The sequence below is a fragment of the Salvia miltiorrhiza genome, chromosome 3 (genome assembly GCF_028751815.1).
Source record: "Salvia miltiorrhiza cultivar Shanhuang (shh) chromosome 3, IMPLAD_Smil_shh, whole genome shotgun sequence".
Taxonomy (NCBI): domain Eukaryota; kingdom Viridiplantae; phylum Streptophyta; class Magnoliopsida; order Lamiales; family Lamiaceae; genus Salvia; species Salvia miltiorrhiza.
Genome location: NC_080389.1, coordinates 24,161,238 through 24,177,649, shown reverse-complemented (window position 1 = coordinate 24,177,649; position 16,412 = coordinate 24,161,238). Strand labels below are relative to the sequence as shown.

Genomic DNA, 16,412 nt, shown 5'->3' with positions numbered 1-16,412 from the left:
AAAAACGAGTTTAACCTCCCAAAATGAAAGAGTAACATTAGAATCTCCTATGCATTGTTACATCAAGGCTGATAAATATGAAAGAGTAAAATTAGAATCTCCTATACAACTCATCATTCGTCACGCCCTACAACTCATCCTTCACGTCCTCATCCTCCTCGTCCACTGCTACATTAAGGCTGTCAACAAACACAAAATAAAAGGAATTACCTAACAACAAAATGCAAAAACTAACTGAAAACAAAATACAATAAAATAATATAGACACTAACTCACCTATTAACATTCCACTTCTAAGAATTACTTGGTCCTTCTCCTTCTCCATCATCACAAAATAATATAGACTCCAACTCAGGTTCATCAAGAGATAGATTAGCAATTCCAAGAATTCCAATATCATCCATGGCATCAAATGCATCCCCTGCCACATCCCACATCTGAGATTCACCTTTCATATATTGTGGAGCTCTTCTTGATAGCAAACGGAGATTGCTATGTACATAGACCAAATCCTCAGCACGTTCTACAGTAATCCGATTTCTTTTTGTAGAGTGGATGAATGAATAAGTACTCCAATTCCTTTCACAGCATGATGAGGAAGAAACTTGACCAAGTAATCTCACAGCAAGAGGTCGAAGATGTGGGGCTCCTATACCATAAGCTACCCACCATTTCAGTGGATCCAACTTCAATCTATCTCGTATAGAATCTTCATCACCAAACTCTTCAAAGCATCCAAAAAAATTAGCAAACTCTAGTGTTACTGCTGTTCGTGTTTCTGCATCAGGAAAAAGACGTTTGATACAATTTTTTGTCATTTTAACAATATCTGCATCGTGATTTGGTGTTTGAAGATACGGATGCTCTTTTATCCAATCCTCTGTAATGCACCTGTAAAAAATTAGAATATTAGTTGTGTTCAAAATATAAAATATCAAATATTTAATAGAATTACCTTGGATTCAAGGAATGAGCCAAGCAATGTAATTGAGTGTTGCTTTTACTCCACCTGTCCTCTAACACGTTGCATACAACATTCCAAAAGCTGGATTCCTCTAAGTCACTCTTCATCTCATGCTCAAAGATAACTCGTTTCACTTTAACTATCATGGTATCCCACATCCCATAAACCAAGTGCAGACAAGGTTTATCCGTATCACAAATTCTCAACATCGAATAAATCGGCTCAGTAAAACGAAGAATATAATCTACTGAATCCCACCAGCCATCATCTAACAATTTTTCTTTCACAATTCTAGCTTTCTCAATGTTATCCTCACGATACATAGACCATTGTTCACTTATTACCATCGATTGCAATTGACATTTCACATCTCTAAACCTTCTCAACATAATAATCATCGAGGCAAATCGAGTTTCAGCAATCACAAGCAATTTAAGTTTAGAAAACTCAGTAAACATGGCAAGTCTCACGGAATGATTCATTATGAAGTTCCTAATCATAACAGCACTAACAGCAATCTCACTTATCCAACGACATTCCGCATATGTGATTTCATTTGACTCGGTATTTTTTGCAGCACAAATATTCTTTAAAGCAAGATTAAGTGTATGCACAACACAAGGAGTCCAAAATACACTAGGATATGCTTGTTCAACTAACATTCCAGCAGCTTTACAAACGGGGGCGTTATCTGTTATAACTTGGACAACATTAGGGACACCAACCTCTGTTATGACATCCTTGATCAAAGTAGCGATAAAAAATTTATCTTTATACTCACCTTGACAGTTTACCGCGCGAATAAACATTGGTCCACCTTCATTTATGGCCATAAAATTGATTAGAGGCCTTCTTTGAGGGTCTGTCCAACCATCACATACTATGGTTACTCCCTTCGACTTCCATGTGCTTTTAGTAGCTTCAAGCAAAGTTTGAAGATGTGACCTCTCATTTTTCAATAACTTGGTTCTTAGAGCATTGTAACCTGGAGGGTTATAACCTGCAACATTACTATTGGCAGCCAAACTGTAAGACTTAATAAAGTGTGGATTTTTAGCGAGGTTAAAAGGAAGCCCAGCTGAGTAGAACATCCTTGCAATCTCACCATCTAATATCTCACGAGCTTGTGCATTGAAAGCTTTTCCTAGAGGACCATCAACAATCTTCCTCTTTTTCAAAGGATCATAACCTTCTAACTTAAATGAGGAGGGCTCTACTTCAGTCATTGTTACAGAAAAAGACCCAACACTATCACAAACTGAGCGAGGCAAAGGTATATCTTTAATTTTAACTGCATCTCTCTTGCTAGAAGCTTGTTCTTCCATTTTTGACATCTCAAGTACATTGGCAACAGTAGCTTTATGGCATATGGTAATTCCCATACCAGAATTTTTCAACAAATGATTCCTCAATCTTGAGTAAGACCCAGTATACACATTTTTACAATACATACATTTAAATTTTGTATTTCCACCCCCTTTACCAATTTTCGATTGCTTCTCTACATATTTCCACAAAGGCCAACAACTAGAACTCTCCTTCTCATTATCATTTTCATTTGTATCACCATCAGCATGAACAGAACTTGAAGAATTCATTTCACAAATGAAGAGCAGAGCAATGGAAGCAGGGGAAGCTAGCAAGGAAGACTTACTGGGAATAATACTCGAATCCAATTCCAAAGAAATCAAACAACACAGAGAGAGGGATGAGAGGCGGGGGTGCTGATCGCTCTGCCGGAGACGACCGGGCGCCGCTGCTATCGTCGCGGGGCGGCGCTTCTATCTGCCGAGCCGTCTGCCGATAGAGAGAGGGATGAGAGGCGTGGCAATGGTGTTGGGCAGCGGCTGGTGGCGGTCGCCGGAGATGGGTGAGAGAGCGAGAGATTGAGAGTGCGAGGGTGAACTGAGAGTGCGAGAGTGAACTGAGAACTGTGAGAGAGCGTGAGAGAGTAGGGCAAAATATTGAGAATTTGAAAAAAATGAAAAATTGCAAAATAGCCCCCAAAAATTGAAGTTTTTCAAATTAACCCCCAGTGCACCCTATTCACACCGGATTCGCGAATTTGACGCACCGGATTCGCGTATCCGAATTTTTTTTTAAAATTTAATGGGGGGATTCGCCACGTGGCGAATCCCGTGCGAATCCCACGCGAATCGCACCCGCACCCGCCCCCTGTGAGTATCCGATACTGCAATGTGCTATTTTTTGGAGAATCCGTGCATTATAGCTGAGAATATATACTTGCCATCCAAGATTACAAAATTTTTATTTAAATACATGGTTGATAAGAAAATCAAATTGTGGCCGGATAGGAAGAAATGGTAATGAATAGTAAAAAAAAGAAATCTATTAAAATGTGGTTCAATTCAAGCCCAGCAAAATAAATAAATGAAGTAATAGATGAGGCCCAATAAGGAGAGATTAATATTTTTGAGCAAAATTTTCTATCTAACTAGGAGCGCGACTAGACATATTCATAAATTCGACTCACAAAAATATATATTAATAACTCGAAACTTTAATAATTTTCAAATAAAAATTGCAAAGGAACTAAACGGTTTTGGGCTGTGACAAAATAAAACCAAGTAAAATGGTTCTTTTGGCACTTATGGAACTAATAGTGCCATAAGTGCCATACGTGCAACAGAAACAAAAATAATAGTATCAAGAAATCATAAATGGATAATCTAAACCCTAAATAGAATATCTAAACCCTACGGGGAAGTGTTTAAAATGGTCCTTTTGGCACTTATGACACTATTAGTGCCATAAGTGCCAACGAAAATCCAAAATAAAATCAAGTAATAAAATGATGCGTATGTCACTTATGGCACCATTAGTGCCATACGCGCAGCGGGCGCTGGCTTTTCCCCGAGAGCACGCAACTCACCCATAAGCTTCCAGCGGTCGAGCAATCACCCCAGCGGCCGAGTAAAAAGGGCAAATTAGGCATACCACCTAATTAATTGTCATATTTTGATGTTTTAATATTAGGGGCCAAAAATTGATTTTCAATCTTCATTATGGCCATTTGACTACATTGTTTCTATCTTAAAATTAGAATTTAAATATTACATAAATGTATTTAATTATGTGTATGAATTATTTATGTATATAAATATATTGATTGTTAATTATTCGTAGTTTTTATGATTTTATATTGATGGTTTTGTGTTATTTACTCAAAACGATATTTGATTTAAATTATTTTCTTTACAATCTATAAATTATTATACATATTTAATTATTATTATTATACAATATTCATTAAAATTAATATTATACTAATTAAATTCATAATATTGTTATTATACACTATTTTAAATCAAACATACTAATTTTAATTAAATTAATATAATTTTTTTGTTACTAATATAATCTAACTCACAAATAATAACATTTGAATATTTTTATATCGTGGCCCGTGCATCGCACGGGAAGACATACTAGTTAAATAAATAATGCAAATTAATTAATTGATTAATTGATCTGAGATTTGGATTGAGATAGACTTTTAAAAAAAAAAAAATTGACTTGGGGGAGTTGGGGAGGGGGAGCAGTGGGGTTTGAACCCGGGACCTCACTGTTCACATACAGGAGGTTGCACCGCTTGGTGTCCCCTTGGATTGAGATAGACTTATACAAAGGGGAAATTAAAATTTACGTAGGAAAATTAAGATAATTAGTTAATGGCTGAGAGATGAGAAAAACAACAAAAATAAATTCTTTTATTAATAAATTTAATGAGTGAAAAAAGAAGAAATTAAATCAACAAGTCAATCCGTACAAACGACAATTGAAAAGGGCCAAGATGGCAGGAGCATAGCAGCAGCCACGGGTGATGAGGAAGCGCAAGAAGAGCTGCATGGTGAGGAGGCTATCGGAGCCGGCCTGGTGGCTCTTGCCGACGGCGCGCTCCACAAACAAAGTCTTGGCGATGGCGTCGAGGCCGCCGTGCAGCGCCATGGAGCGCGCAATGGGCTTCACATCATACACCTGCACCCCCAAATAGCGGCGCAGCAGCATCATGAAGTCGTGGAGATGGTCGGGCAGCGCGGCCCGCGTGAGGATCTTGATGAGGAAGCCGAAGTCGTAGAGGCCGTGGAACGTCACCCAGGCCCGACCCGAGCCGAGCCCGGATTCGAGGAAGTGGGCCGCGAAGGAGCGGGAGTTGATGCCCCTGCGCTTGTTGAGGTCGAAGTTGATGCCCTTGGAGCGGAGGAAGGCGACGGAGTCGGGGTTGTAGTCGTCGTAGTCGGAGTCGAAGTCGCGGAAGTTGAACTCCCAGACGCAGCAGCGGGAGGAGGCGTCGGAGAGGGTGAGGCCGAGTTGGATGATGTTGAGCGCGTCCACATTCTTCTTCATCAAGGCGTACTGTTGGGCGGGGGAGAGGGTAGAGAAGCGGTGCTTCGGGATGTCCAGGCTGAACACGGTGCCCGGAAATTCAGTATCCATGGATGCCAACCTTAAATTCTTGGAGCATTGTTTGATCAAACCAAATTCCGCTTCAAGATTGCTCTGCCACACTTTGCGTATTACTACCGCCATTTTCTTTCTCTTTAATTTTTTGTTTTCTTTTCTTTTCGGATGCTAATGAGTAGTGCTTATATAGATACCCAATACTAATAAGTCCTTTCCTTGCGTGGATTAGGAAACTTTATTATATACATACTTCAACTCCTCTACCAAAGGGATACTATCCTTATTATTATCAAAATATAATTACCAAAAGGATACTATCCTTATTATTATCAAAATATAAAACTCTGCTTATTATACTTAATTCATTTATAATTTATTACTTATTTGTGTGTTAAAACTTAAAAGAACATAACCTGCGCGTGAAATTTGTAAACTTAACTTGTGCCATTTTTTTCAGTAAAGTTTAGAGTTTTGAATTAGACGGTGGGTTTGAGTTCCCACTTAATCTATATTCATATAAGTTAATACACATATAAAAAAATTATTATATCACATGGATTAAATTGCATTATAGTTTTATTTAAAAAATATTTAAATACGATGATCACTTCATAATATTTCTCTTATCTTCTTTGAGGTCGGACAATGTTAGGTTCATTGATGATGAAGATAAAACATCTACAGTACAAGGCACTTGAGTATAAATCATTCTTCTAATCTAAAATATATCAGTGGTGAAGCGTCTAATTACAAATTTCCAAAATTCATAAATTAATAGAGAAAATAATAACCTCGTGTCGAGAAATGAAGAAAATTCATCTGAATTCACAATGTAAATGTGTGAATTTTGAAAATTAAAATTTTCGCTCCCTATGAGATTCAAATCTAGTACCTTAAATTTATCAAACAAAGTGATGAATTAACCGTAGATCATGATGGTCTAAAGATTGAAAATGGTTCATGTTACATTGTACAACAGTTGTATTTGCATTTTTTCTTTTCTCATCTTCCTATATTTGACTCATCCAAAAACACCTAACGGATGGACTCGAATTTATACGAGGTCGTCCTAGGGCGGTAAGGTGACTCAAGTCGTCTCTCAAGGAAGGCTTAGCAGGGCTTCGATTGTGCTACTCACAGGAAACAGGAAAGAAAACCTAAACACTCTAATCGGGTAATTGGGTCTGGCACTCTCTCTTTAATCTAGGCGTAATTTAATAAAGCTTGTAGAATTATCTAGTGCAGAATCAACGGAAAGCATATAAATCTATCTAGGCGGGATGAAAAGGAAGCAGATTAAGAACGCAGGAAACTAGTAAACCTAGGGTTCTAACTAGCGATCTAGAAAGCAATAGTAAATCAACAATCATAAACACTAATTATCTAGGCGAGATAAACGAACAAGCAATTCATCAATTGAGATCGAAGCAACATTAATCTATGCAGAGGAAATAAACTACCATTCAATTCTAAAGAAAACATAAACAGAGTTCTTACAGCGAGAACGATCCGGAAATCCAATCCAACGTAATGCAAATCGACATTAACTTTAATCTAACGAATCAAAAGATGTTTAAGATGTTTCTAACTATTCTAAACTAAGGGAAAACAAGGGAAAAATGTCTAGCAGGCTGCTGGGGTCGGAGCTCCCTAATAAAACCCTAAAAATCGGATTTTATAAGGTGAAACGTAACTGCCGGATTTCGCAAGGGACGGCGGCCGCCGTGGGACGGCGGCGCCGTGGACGGCGGCCGCCGTGGGACGGCGGCGCCGTCCCCCCCTTTCGGCCTTTTCTTTGAATTGTGGGACTTTGGCTGGTAAAAGGCTGGCGGCGCCCGCCGTGAGACGGCGGCGCCGTGGACGGCGGCCGCCGTGGGGCGGCGCCGCCGTGGGAGCCTTTCGCTGATCTTCTCTCCAGGCAATGCACGGCCCGCGCCGTGGGGCCGCGGCCGCCGTCTCTACGGTCATCAACTCCCGAATCCTGCACACGACAGTAGAACACCCAAAAGGTCATCGAGCACGTGAAAAATAGAGCACAAAGGTACGAAGCGAGCTCGAATGCACAGCAGGAAAACTCACAAAATCATCACAAAATAGGGCTAAACAACCCCCCCACACTTAATTCCTTGCTTGTCCTCAAGCAACAATCACAACATCGACAGAAAATCCACCAGCGATTCTTCCCACCAAGCAAACACAACCAATCCAAGTCTTTCAAAATATCAAAGTCCCCAATCGGATGTTCAAAGTTAAGGTTTAAAATGCAACAACAAGATGATACAACTCAATCCGATCAGACCCAATTCTCCGCTAAGGGTGAATTTCCTAATGCAATTTCCTTTACAATCATATCTCATCCTTTTTCACATTCTTACATTTTTTTTTACATTTCACTTTCTCTTTTTTTTGGGGTCAAGTTATTTTTGCTCTCAATAGACGGGCCATAATTCACGAGATTGAACTTTTGGAGGTGATCCAAAATATTCTCGTGTGGTTTCCCATGCTCATAATGAAGCCATTAGAGGAGCAGAGACCCAGATCTATCAAAAACTCAACAACCAACCAAACAATTCAACACAGAGAAAGATATTAGGAAATTGCACTGAAAACACTCCCCCTAGCATCTACCGGACAAATCACGTCAAGAGTTGCTCATCAGGGTGTTGCACCAAAACCTTAAACTAATTACACTTCATTGGGAACAAATCAATCAAGAAAAACGAGGATAACAAACAACCAAGACACAATCCAGAATCGCCAATGAACCACTATCAACATGCGATGCACTTAAAAACAAGTAAGAAAACAGGCAAGGGGACCATTCGCCCAAACACAAGAAAGCCCAAGGACACAACAAGAAGACACCCACAGGATTTACAAATACCAACAAACACCCCCCCCCCCACACTTAAAATCTGGCACTGTCCTCAGTGCAACAAAAAGAGGGGTGAAAGAGGAAACTTCCCTAAATACCAATCCAGTGGTGAGTCTGTAGTGTCCCACGATGTCTGCCTGTCTCTATCCACACAAACTATCATTCCCAAGCACCAACCTGCACAAACACAAGAAACAACAGAAACACAACTCAAACAAAGCAAGAGAAAAACAAGAGCAAAGAATAAAGCAAGAAAAACATGGGTTGCCTCCCATGCAGCGCTAGTTTTAAAGTCGCCAGCCCGACTAAGATGGGTCCTTAACCAAAACCCCATTGAAGCTCCATCTGCCTTAGCATCTTCGTACACATATCTCTTTCGATCGCAGCTGCGGGCCCTCCAGGTGAGCGTTCAACGCTCATATCATAAGATGATCTCCTGTCCACACATTCTTGGGGACCGAGTGGAACTACCTCATCAAACTTCTCTTCTAGTGGCAGGGCAAGCAGAAAGCCCTGCTCTACATCCTCATCCTCTTGCAGCTTATCGATAAACTCCTGCTCAATGTCAGCCCCATCCTGCAGGTTAGCAAGGGATTCCTCCTCAATCTCGTCCTCCTTCTGTAACTGATCAAGGAATTCCTGCACAATATAATCCTCATCCAAAGCATCAAATGTTTCAACATAAGAGCAGATTTGAATTAAGGAAGTGGGGGTAGTGGGTTTTTTATCAAAAACAGAGAAAGTTACCGCTCTACCCGCCCCTACCATATTGACAGTTCCCGTACCCACATCGATGCGAGTACGGGTGGTAGCCATAAAGGGTCGGCCAAGTAGCACGAGATGCCCATTCTCGCCTCTAATCCCTTTTCCCACATCAAGGACGACAAAATCAACCAAGACTCTAATCCCCCTCACAACAACCTCAACATCCTCAACCAGGCCCCGTGGGCTACTAATAGAGCCGTCAGCTAGCTCTATCTTCATATTTGTACATTTCAGCCTTTTATTACCCAATTTTTCGAAAATGTCAAACGGCATCAAATTGACTGCCGCGCCCAAATCAAGCATCCCAAACACCTCTTCAACCCCACCTAAGCTAATATAAAAAATGAAGCTACCTGGATCTCCTTGCTTGGGTGGCGGTTGGTCTAGTGCAACTGTGACGGGTGGCAGTGGCTCACTGGGGCATTGGGTAGCCTTGATTGCTTGCACGGCTTTGCTTCTCCATTTCCCCGTGGTTATTGGGGCATTCTCATTGATTACCGCCACGGCATGAGCTTGATACGGCTGTTGGTCCTGGTTTGGGAACTTCCCAGTTGGCTGCTCTTGCTGCAGCTGATTCAGGGCTCCTGTAAGTTGCCCAACTGTAGTCTCGAGGCGCTTGATGGTAGCACTCTGAGCCTCCATCGCCTGTTTGCTAGCTTGCATGAAAGCTTGCATCTGATCTTCAAATAAGGGGCCTGGAGGTTGGTGCTGCTGAGGTGGGTAGAACTGCTGTTGTTGCTGATATGGGTAATGCTGTGGAGGTCGGAGGAACTGATTGCCTTGGTTTGATCCCGACCCTTGGCCAGGACCTTGGTTTCTCCATCCCGAATTCTGCTCATTTCTCCACCCCGAGTTGGAGTTTTGTTGCCCTTGATTCAAGTTGGTTCTCTGCTCAAATTGAGGCCTCCCCGGATAGCCTTGAGCAGCATAGACCTCTGCTCCTCCTTCAGGTGTGCATTCCCCCATGCGATGGCACGCGTTGGTTCCATGACCAAAATCGCCACATATGCCACATCCTTCTGCTGGTGGCGCGTGAACTGGTGGAGCCTTCACCTGGTTCATCGTGAGGTGTTGTACTTGCCTCATCAGGTCCGCTACTTGCTTCTGAAGCTCATTGTTGGGAGCTACTGCATTGACTTCAACCCTCCTTCCTCTAACTGATTTCTGTTGAGAACTCGCTGCAAGTGTGTTGAAAATCTCCTTGAGCTCATCAGCTGTCTTCCGGGCAATGTTGCCCCCTGCTGTACTGTCCACCATAAACTGTGCCGTCTGAATCAATCCGTCATAGAAGAACTGCATCAACATGACGGGTGCTAACTGGTGCTGTGGGCACTGGCGGAGGAGCTCTTGAAATCTCTCCCAAGCCTCGTGGAGAGGCTCGTCAGCTCCTTGCATGAAATTCATAATTTGGCTCCTAATCTCCTGAGTCTTGTGATTAGGGTAATATTTGAGCATGAACTTCTCACATGCCTCGCTCCACGTGGTTATGGAGTTTGGCGGCAGGGACAGCAACCACGTCCTCGCCCGGTCTTTGAGTGCATAGGGTAAGCACTTGAGTCTCAGCTGATCCTCGGTGAGCTCCAACAGTGGGAAGGTCTGTACTTGTGTGCAGAAGTCCCGGATGAATTGTAGAGCATCCTCACTCGGCATCCCATAAAAGAGCGGTAGCAGGTTTGAATCGTTAGGCTTCAGATTATAATTTCGGACTGCTGCGGGGAGCACTATCGCTGAAGTGTTAGCGTTCCCAATAACCGGCCTGGAGAAATCTCCCATGTACTGCACATTCTGCTCCGCCATGGCTTCGTGGTCAGGATTGGGATGAGCTTCTTCTTCTTCTTCAGAATGCAAAGAAGGTGTATCCTCAACGGCTTCCAGGATGGGATTGGAAGCGATTCTCTCTTCACGGTCTCCCTCTCGAGACTGTGATTCCATAAGGGTTCTCGAACTGAACTCGGACTCCTCCTCCAGGCTAGAAAGGACCTCACGAGGTCGGTGAATGTTGTCGAAGTAAGGTACTAGCTTTCTTTTCAAGCTGCGGCGACCTTGCATACACAACACTAGCAAACCAAATCAAACGCACCGGAGGGAGAAAATAACCAAGTCAAAAGAAATAAACAAAAAATAAACACGGAAAACAATGCAACACAATCAAATGCCTAAAGCCTTCCCCGGCAACGGCGCCAAAATTTGACTCATCCAAAAACACCTAACGGATGGACTCGAATTTATACGAGGTCATCCTAGGGCGGTAAGGTGACTCAAGTCGTCTCTCAAGGATGGCTTAGCAGGGCTTCGATTGTGCTACTCACAGGAAACAGGAAAGAAAACCTAAACACTCTAATCGGGTAATTGGGTCTGGCACTCTCTCTTTAATCTAGGCGTAATTTAATAAAGCTTGTAGAATTATCTAGTGCAGAATCAACGGAAAGCATATAAATCTTTCTAGGCGGGATGAAAAGGAAGCAGATTAAGAACGCAGGAAACTAGTAAACCTAGGGTTCTAACTAGCGATCTAGAAAGCAATAGTAAATCAACAATCATAAACACTAATTATCTAGGCGAGATAAACGAACAAGCAATTCATCAATTGAGATCGAAGCAACATTAATCTATGCAGAGGAAATAAACTACCATTCAATTCTAAAGAAAACATAAACAGAGTTCTTACAGCGAGAACGATCCGGAAATCCAATCCAACGTAATGCAAATCGACATTAACTTTAATCTAACGAATCAAAAGATGTTTAAGATGTTTCTAACTATTCTAAACTAAGGGAAAACAAGGGAAAAATGTCTAGCAGGCTGCTGGGGTCGGAGCTCCCTAATAAAACCCTAAAAATCGGATTTTATAAGGTGAAACGTAACTGCCGGATTTCGCAAGGGACGGCGGCCGCCGTGGGACGGCGGCGCCGTCCCCCCCTTTCGGCCTTTTCTTTGAATTGTGGGACTTTGGCTGGTAAAAGGCTGGCGGCGCCCGCCGTGAGACGGCGGCGCCGTGGACGGCGGCCGCCGTGGGGCGGCGCCGCCGTGGGAGCCTTTCGCTGATCTTCTCTCCAGGCAATGCACGGCCCGCGCCGTGGGGCCGCGGCCGCCGTCTCTCCAGGCGGCGGCCGCCGCCGTGAGCCTGACTCCAAATATTGCTCGAAATGATGCCAAACCGCTCATCAACTCCCGAATCCTGCACACGACAGTAGAACACCCAAAAGGTCATCGAGCACGTGAAAAATAGAGCACAAAGGTACGAAGCGAGCTCGAATGCGCAGCAGGAAAACTCACAAAATCATCACAAAATAGGGCTAAACAATATTATATAAAAAACTAAATTGTTGAGCCTCGGAGCCCTGTTGGGGTCCCCGAGGACCTCCTTGAACTCCTTCTGGTGAGACATGAGCTTGTTCCACGAGGCGGAGTAGTCGGGGTGGCAGGTGTAGTCGCTTACCTTCTCCATCTCCACCATGTCAGTCACCCAAGCCACCGACTTGTGCTTGTTGGTAGCCACCAGATTCTGCGCCGCCTTTCTCGTGGAGGAGAGCAGCTGCGGGTAGTTCTCCACCTTCTGCATCAGCACAGCAACCACCACCTTCTCGATGTAGCTCCACATCTTGTCCAAGAATTCAACTGGTGCCAGTGATATGGCATTCACCTTTCCCTGAAACAGAGTCATGAAAGCAGCCCTGGGTAGAAAATTAGGCAAACCTATGGGTTTGCTCTCCTCCAAAACGCTCATCTCCTTAACAAGGAAGGCAACCTTGGGCTCTTCCGCACCGCCCAGAGATTGCAAATCCTGAAGGTTTTCAACACATGGCTATTAGACTAACATGTTAATCATTACACCAAACAATTTTAGCCGATTTTGCGAATTCTACCTGAGAATATTGGTTGAGCATCTCCGTGAGCCTAGCCGTGCAGTGCATCTCTTTGTCGTTTGGGTACTCGTTGAATTCGCCCCTCAGCATGATCTTCCTGAGCGACTCCTTGGCGGCGCCGAGCACGTGCATGAACGCCGTCATAGCTTCGGCCACGTTGGTCATGTTCCGAGGCAGCTTGTTCAGATTCTCCACGTTCGACGACAGCTTCTCGTTGATCTTTCTCACGATTTCCGGCAGGCATTTGACGATGATCTTTGCCTGCACCTGAACCAGCTTGTGCGCCAGCACGGGGACTCCGACCATGGACTTGCTGATCTTGGAGAGCTGAGGATGCGTGTGGAAAAGAGCAGCCTCCTCAGCACGTGCCTCTTCATATGACTCTTCACCGATGCGGTTCCTCACGCAGATGTAACCGAGGCCGATGTTGACGTCGTCGGACGTCACCTTCTCGAGGAGACCCTCCGGCGATCTATCCGCTTTGGTCACGACGGCGAGAGTCCGCTGCCCTGTTTTGTCGACGCGCTGAGATATCCTGATGGACTCGCACGTGGAGAAATCCACGCTTGCCGATAACACATTCAAAATGATGCTCTCCTCCGGCGTGATGTACTCCATTATGATACCGGAAACCTGCTCGTAGATGTCTTCCGGCTGGCCGTGAACCGGAACTCGAGTGATTCCGGGGAGATCTACCATGGTGAGATCTGGTACGCCCCTCTTCTTCACCACCAGTGTGAGGGGGTGATTGGAGATGCCCTTCCCCTGGCCGGCGATCTCGTCGGTGGCCACCACAATGGCGTGGGCGATGTGATCCTCATCAGTGGGGACTACTTTTCCGTTGAACTCCAGGGAGAGCTCCGGTTGAGGATTCTGATGATTTTGAAGCCTCATAATGAGAGGGACTCTCGTACAAATGCCTTGCCCTCTTGGGAGACTAATTCCGGCGAGGGATTCGAGGACGCTTGATTTTCCCGACGACTGATCGCCGACGACGACGATGGTCGGGAGCTGGATGCCTTCCTGCATGATTTTAAGGTGGCGCAGCCTGTCCACGGCGTCGATCAGTGGGCGGATCCTGTCGTTGTACGACGACACGAGCGGGGCGGAGGAGGCTGTTCCACCACCACCATTGATGCTTACCAGAGCCAAACTTTGCTTAGATTCGTCTGGTTCTTGTTGGCGATGGTGTTCGCGTATCTTCATCGAGGGCAATGGCTCTACTAATGTAGATGATGACATTTCATGTGGAATGGAGAAGTTTGCTGATAGGCAACTGCTTTTTAAGGCCTTCGTCTGTGACCAAGGACGTGATTTCGTGGGATACAACGTCAGTTTAAATTTTTTAACACATCAACTTTATACATATCCCTAAGAGCATCCACGATGCTTGTTGCTTAGAGGGGTGTCTTAGGAGTGGGCCCCACCTAGGACACACTCCTCTCCAATGCATTGTGTCTTAGAGCACCCGCATCGCGGGTCCTCGATGGGGTACTCGAGGAGACCATCGTCCTCGAGGAGGGCGATGCGGCGAGGAGCTCCTCGAGGACTCCTCGAGTTATCGAGTATCCTCGATAGGGTGAAGGAGATGTCGCGTGCAATGCACGCGCCCAATTTAAAAAAAAAAATGAAAAAATCGAAAATTCGAATTTATATACACTTTTTGAGTGCAGCTCCTCGGTCTCCGCACCTTTGACCGACGGATTTAATTTTTTTTTTTTTTTTTTTTTTTTTTAATTTTCCCTTTTTCTTCTTCTTTAAAACACCCATCTTCTTCTTCTTCTCTTCTCCACACCTCTTCTCCTTCTTCCTTCATCCTTCTTCTCTTCACACGTGTTCTTCTCCTACAATTTTCTCCGTCATGGATCCACACAACCCTTTCTACGATCCAAATTGGTGCCCTGATCTCTCCTCCGATTATCATCCCGATATGGGAGGAATCAACTTGGAGGAGAGCCCGCCCGAGGAGGCTATCAAATTTAAATTTTAAATTTTATGTTTAATCCAGTATTTAAATATGCAATTTAAATTATGCAATAAAATTTAAATGAAAAACATAAAATCAAAACTAATATTATCAAGGAGGCTATCAAGGAACCCCAATACAGCACTACCTACTCAATAACACAAACACTATCAAGGAGGCTATCAAGGAGGTCCCAATGCGGATGCTCTTAGGTGGGCGCTTAGATCCTCATTTCCACAAAATTCATATTTCTACACTTTTATTTTTAAAATTCAAATTTCATTAAAATTAAAATTCTACATTACAATAATTTAAATAAAATAAAAAACATAATTAAAATACGATAATAAAATAAAAAATAATATAATTTCCCAATTTAAATAAGCCCTCGACGCTTGAGCACTTCTTGGACTAGGTGGTTGTGCAAGGCCAATTGTGCATCCGTCATACCCGTCGTGTCCTTGTTCAAGAGCTTCATATCCATCTCCTCCCGTTTCATCTCGGCTTGCATTTTTTTTACCTCGGCGATTTCCCCCGTTTTGAGAGCATGCTCCCTCATGCTTTCGGCCACTTTCTCGAGGGCGTCGGAGAACGTCGAACCTCCTCCCGAAGACCCTTCTCCCTTCTTCGCCTTGCCCTTGTCTCGCTTTGCCGCTTTTTGGCCTTGGGGTCTCGCCGTGACACTCGGCTCCAAAGAAGTAGTGGTTGCTCCACCATCGGAGCCCTTCGACTTTTTGGCGGAGTGGACATCCCCGGCTTGCGACGTGAATATTTGGCATTCACGAAGCACTTTCCAAGCTTTGACGTAGGAGAATTGCTTCTTGAAATTTGCCTCGAACATCGTCTGGGCTTGTTGGAAGATTTGATCGTCGCTCATACCACTCCCCCAATTGTCCTTGCAAGTGTTGTAGAAGCCCTCGAAGAATTTTGTCTCCTTTTGGACACGAGCGAAGTGGGACTTGAGATGGTCCGGCTTTCGCGGCGGCGCTCCCGACGTATTGAGCGCGTTGAACTTCTCGACGATTGCTCCCCAATATTGGAGCAACTTTTGGGAGGTCCCCAAAACAGGATTGTGGGTTGCCTCCGCCCACAATATTGCAACGAGCTCGGACTCCTCGCTAGAATATGCAGCGCGGGTGCCCTTGGCTTTCGGCTTCACCTCCTCCGGCTCTTCTTGAACGTTGGCGTTCGCTGTCGGCGTAGGAACATTTCCCGTAGCCAAGACATTGGAGGCTTGTGAAAATGGAGCAAACCCCATCATTCGAAGCCTCGTTCCGCCTTGTTGCTCGAGGTATTCATCGAATTCACGATCCATCTTTGGAAATGTAGAAGAGAGAATTGTTTTTGGGAGAGAATTGTAGTTGAAGATGTTGGTGAATTTGAAATAGTGGAAGAGTGGTATTTATAGAAGGGGAAAAAAAGAAAAAAAAATTAAATTCAAAATAACCGTTGAAATCAACGGTCGATTTAAAAAAAAAAAAAAATATATATATATATATATATATCAAACGGTCGAATTAATTCAAAAATTAATGATTTTTGTTTTTTTTT

The 16,412-nt window shown here is 43.7% G+C and overlaps 5 protein-coding genes across 5 annotated transcripts; all 5 read right to left on the bottom strand.

The window, feature by feature from the left end:
• Nucleotides 1–274: 274 nt before the first annotated feature.
• Nucleotides 275–1,295, bottom strand: LOC131015682 (uncharacterized). Its single transcript, XM_057944104.1, has 2 exons — nucleotides 956–1,295; nucleotides 275–891 (listed from the first exon to the last, which is right to left on the bottom strand). Exons 1-2 carry the CDS (start codon nucleotides 1,285–1,287, stop codon nucleotides 294–296), a joined length of 930 nt encoding a protein of 309 aa, XP_057800087.1. The 5' UTR covers nucleotides 1,288–1,295; the 3' UTR covers nucleotides 275–293.
• A 41-nt stretch (nucleotides 1,296–1,336) lies between these two features.
• On the bottom strand, nucleotides 1,337–2,562 carry LOC131018558 (uncharacterized). The gene is made up of 2 exons (XM_057947272.1): nucleotides 1,435–2,562; nucleotides 1,337–1,342 (listed from the first exon to the last, which is right to left on the bottom strand). The coding sequence occupies exons 1-2, from the start codon at nucleotides 2,560–2,562 to the stop codon at nucleotides 1,337–1,339; spliced, it is 1,134 nt and encodes a 377-aa protein (XP_057803255.1).
• Nucleotides 2,563–4,721: 2,159 nt separating this feature from the next.
• LOC131015681 (probable CCR4-associated factor 1 homolog 11) lies at nucleotides 4,722–5,530 on the bottom strand. The gene has a single exon (XM_057944102.1). It carries the CDS (start codon nucleotides 5,513–5,515, stop codon nucleotides 4,736–4,738), a length of 780 nt encoding a protein of 259 aa, XP_057800085.1. The 5' UTR covers nucleotides 5,516–5,530; the 3' UTR covers nucleotides 4,722–4,735.
• A 3,052-nt stretch (nucleotides 5,531–8,582) lies between these two features.
• On the bottom strand, nucleotides 8,583–14,193 carry LOC131018556 (dynamin-related protein 4C-like). The gene is made up of 3 exons (XM_057947271.1): nucleotides 12,896–14,193; nucleotides 12,349–12,813; nucleotides 8,583–8,903 (listed from the first exon to the last, which is right to left on the bottom strand). The coding sequence occupies exons 1-3, from the start codon at nucleotides 14,135–14,137 to the stop codon at nucleotides 8,583–8,585; spliced, it is 2,028 nt and encodes a 675-aa protein (XP_057803254.1). The 5' UTR covers nucleotides 14,138–14,193.
• A 99-nt stretch (nucleotides 14,194–14,292) lies between these two features.
• On the bottom strand, nucleotides 14,293–16,176 carry LOC131018555 (glutathione S-transferase T3-like). Its single transcript, XM_057947270.1, has 2 exons — nucleotides 15,382–16,176; nucleotides 14,293–14,322 (listed from the first exon to the last, which is right to left on the bottom strand). Exons 1-2 carry the CDS (start codon nucleotides 16,174–16,176, stop codon nucleotides 14,293–14,295), a joined length of 825 nt encoding a protein of 274 aa, XP_057803253.1.
• Between the last annotated feature and the right edge of the window lie 236 nt (nucleotides 16,177–16,412).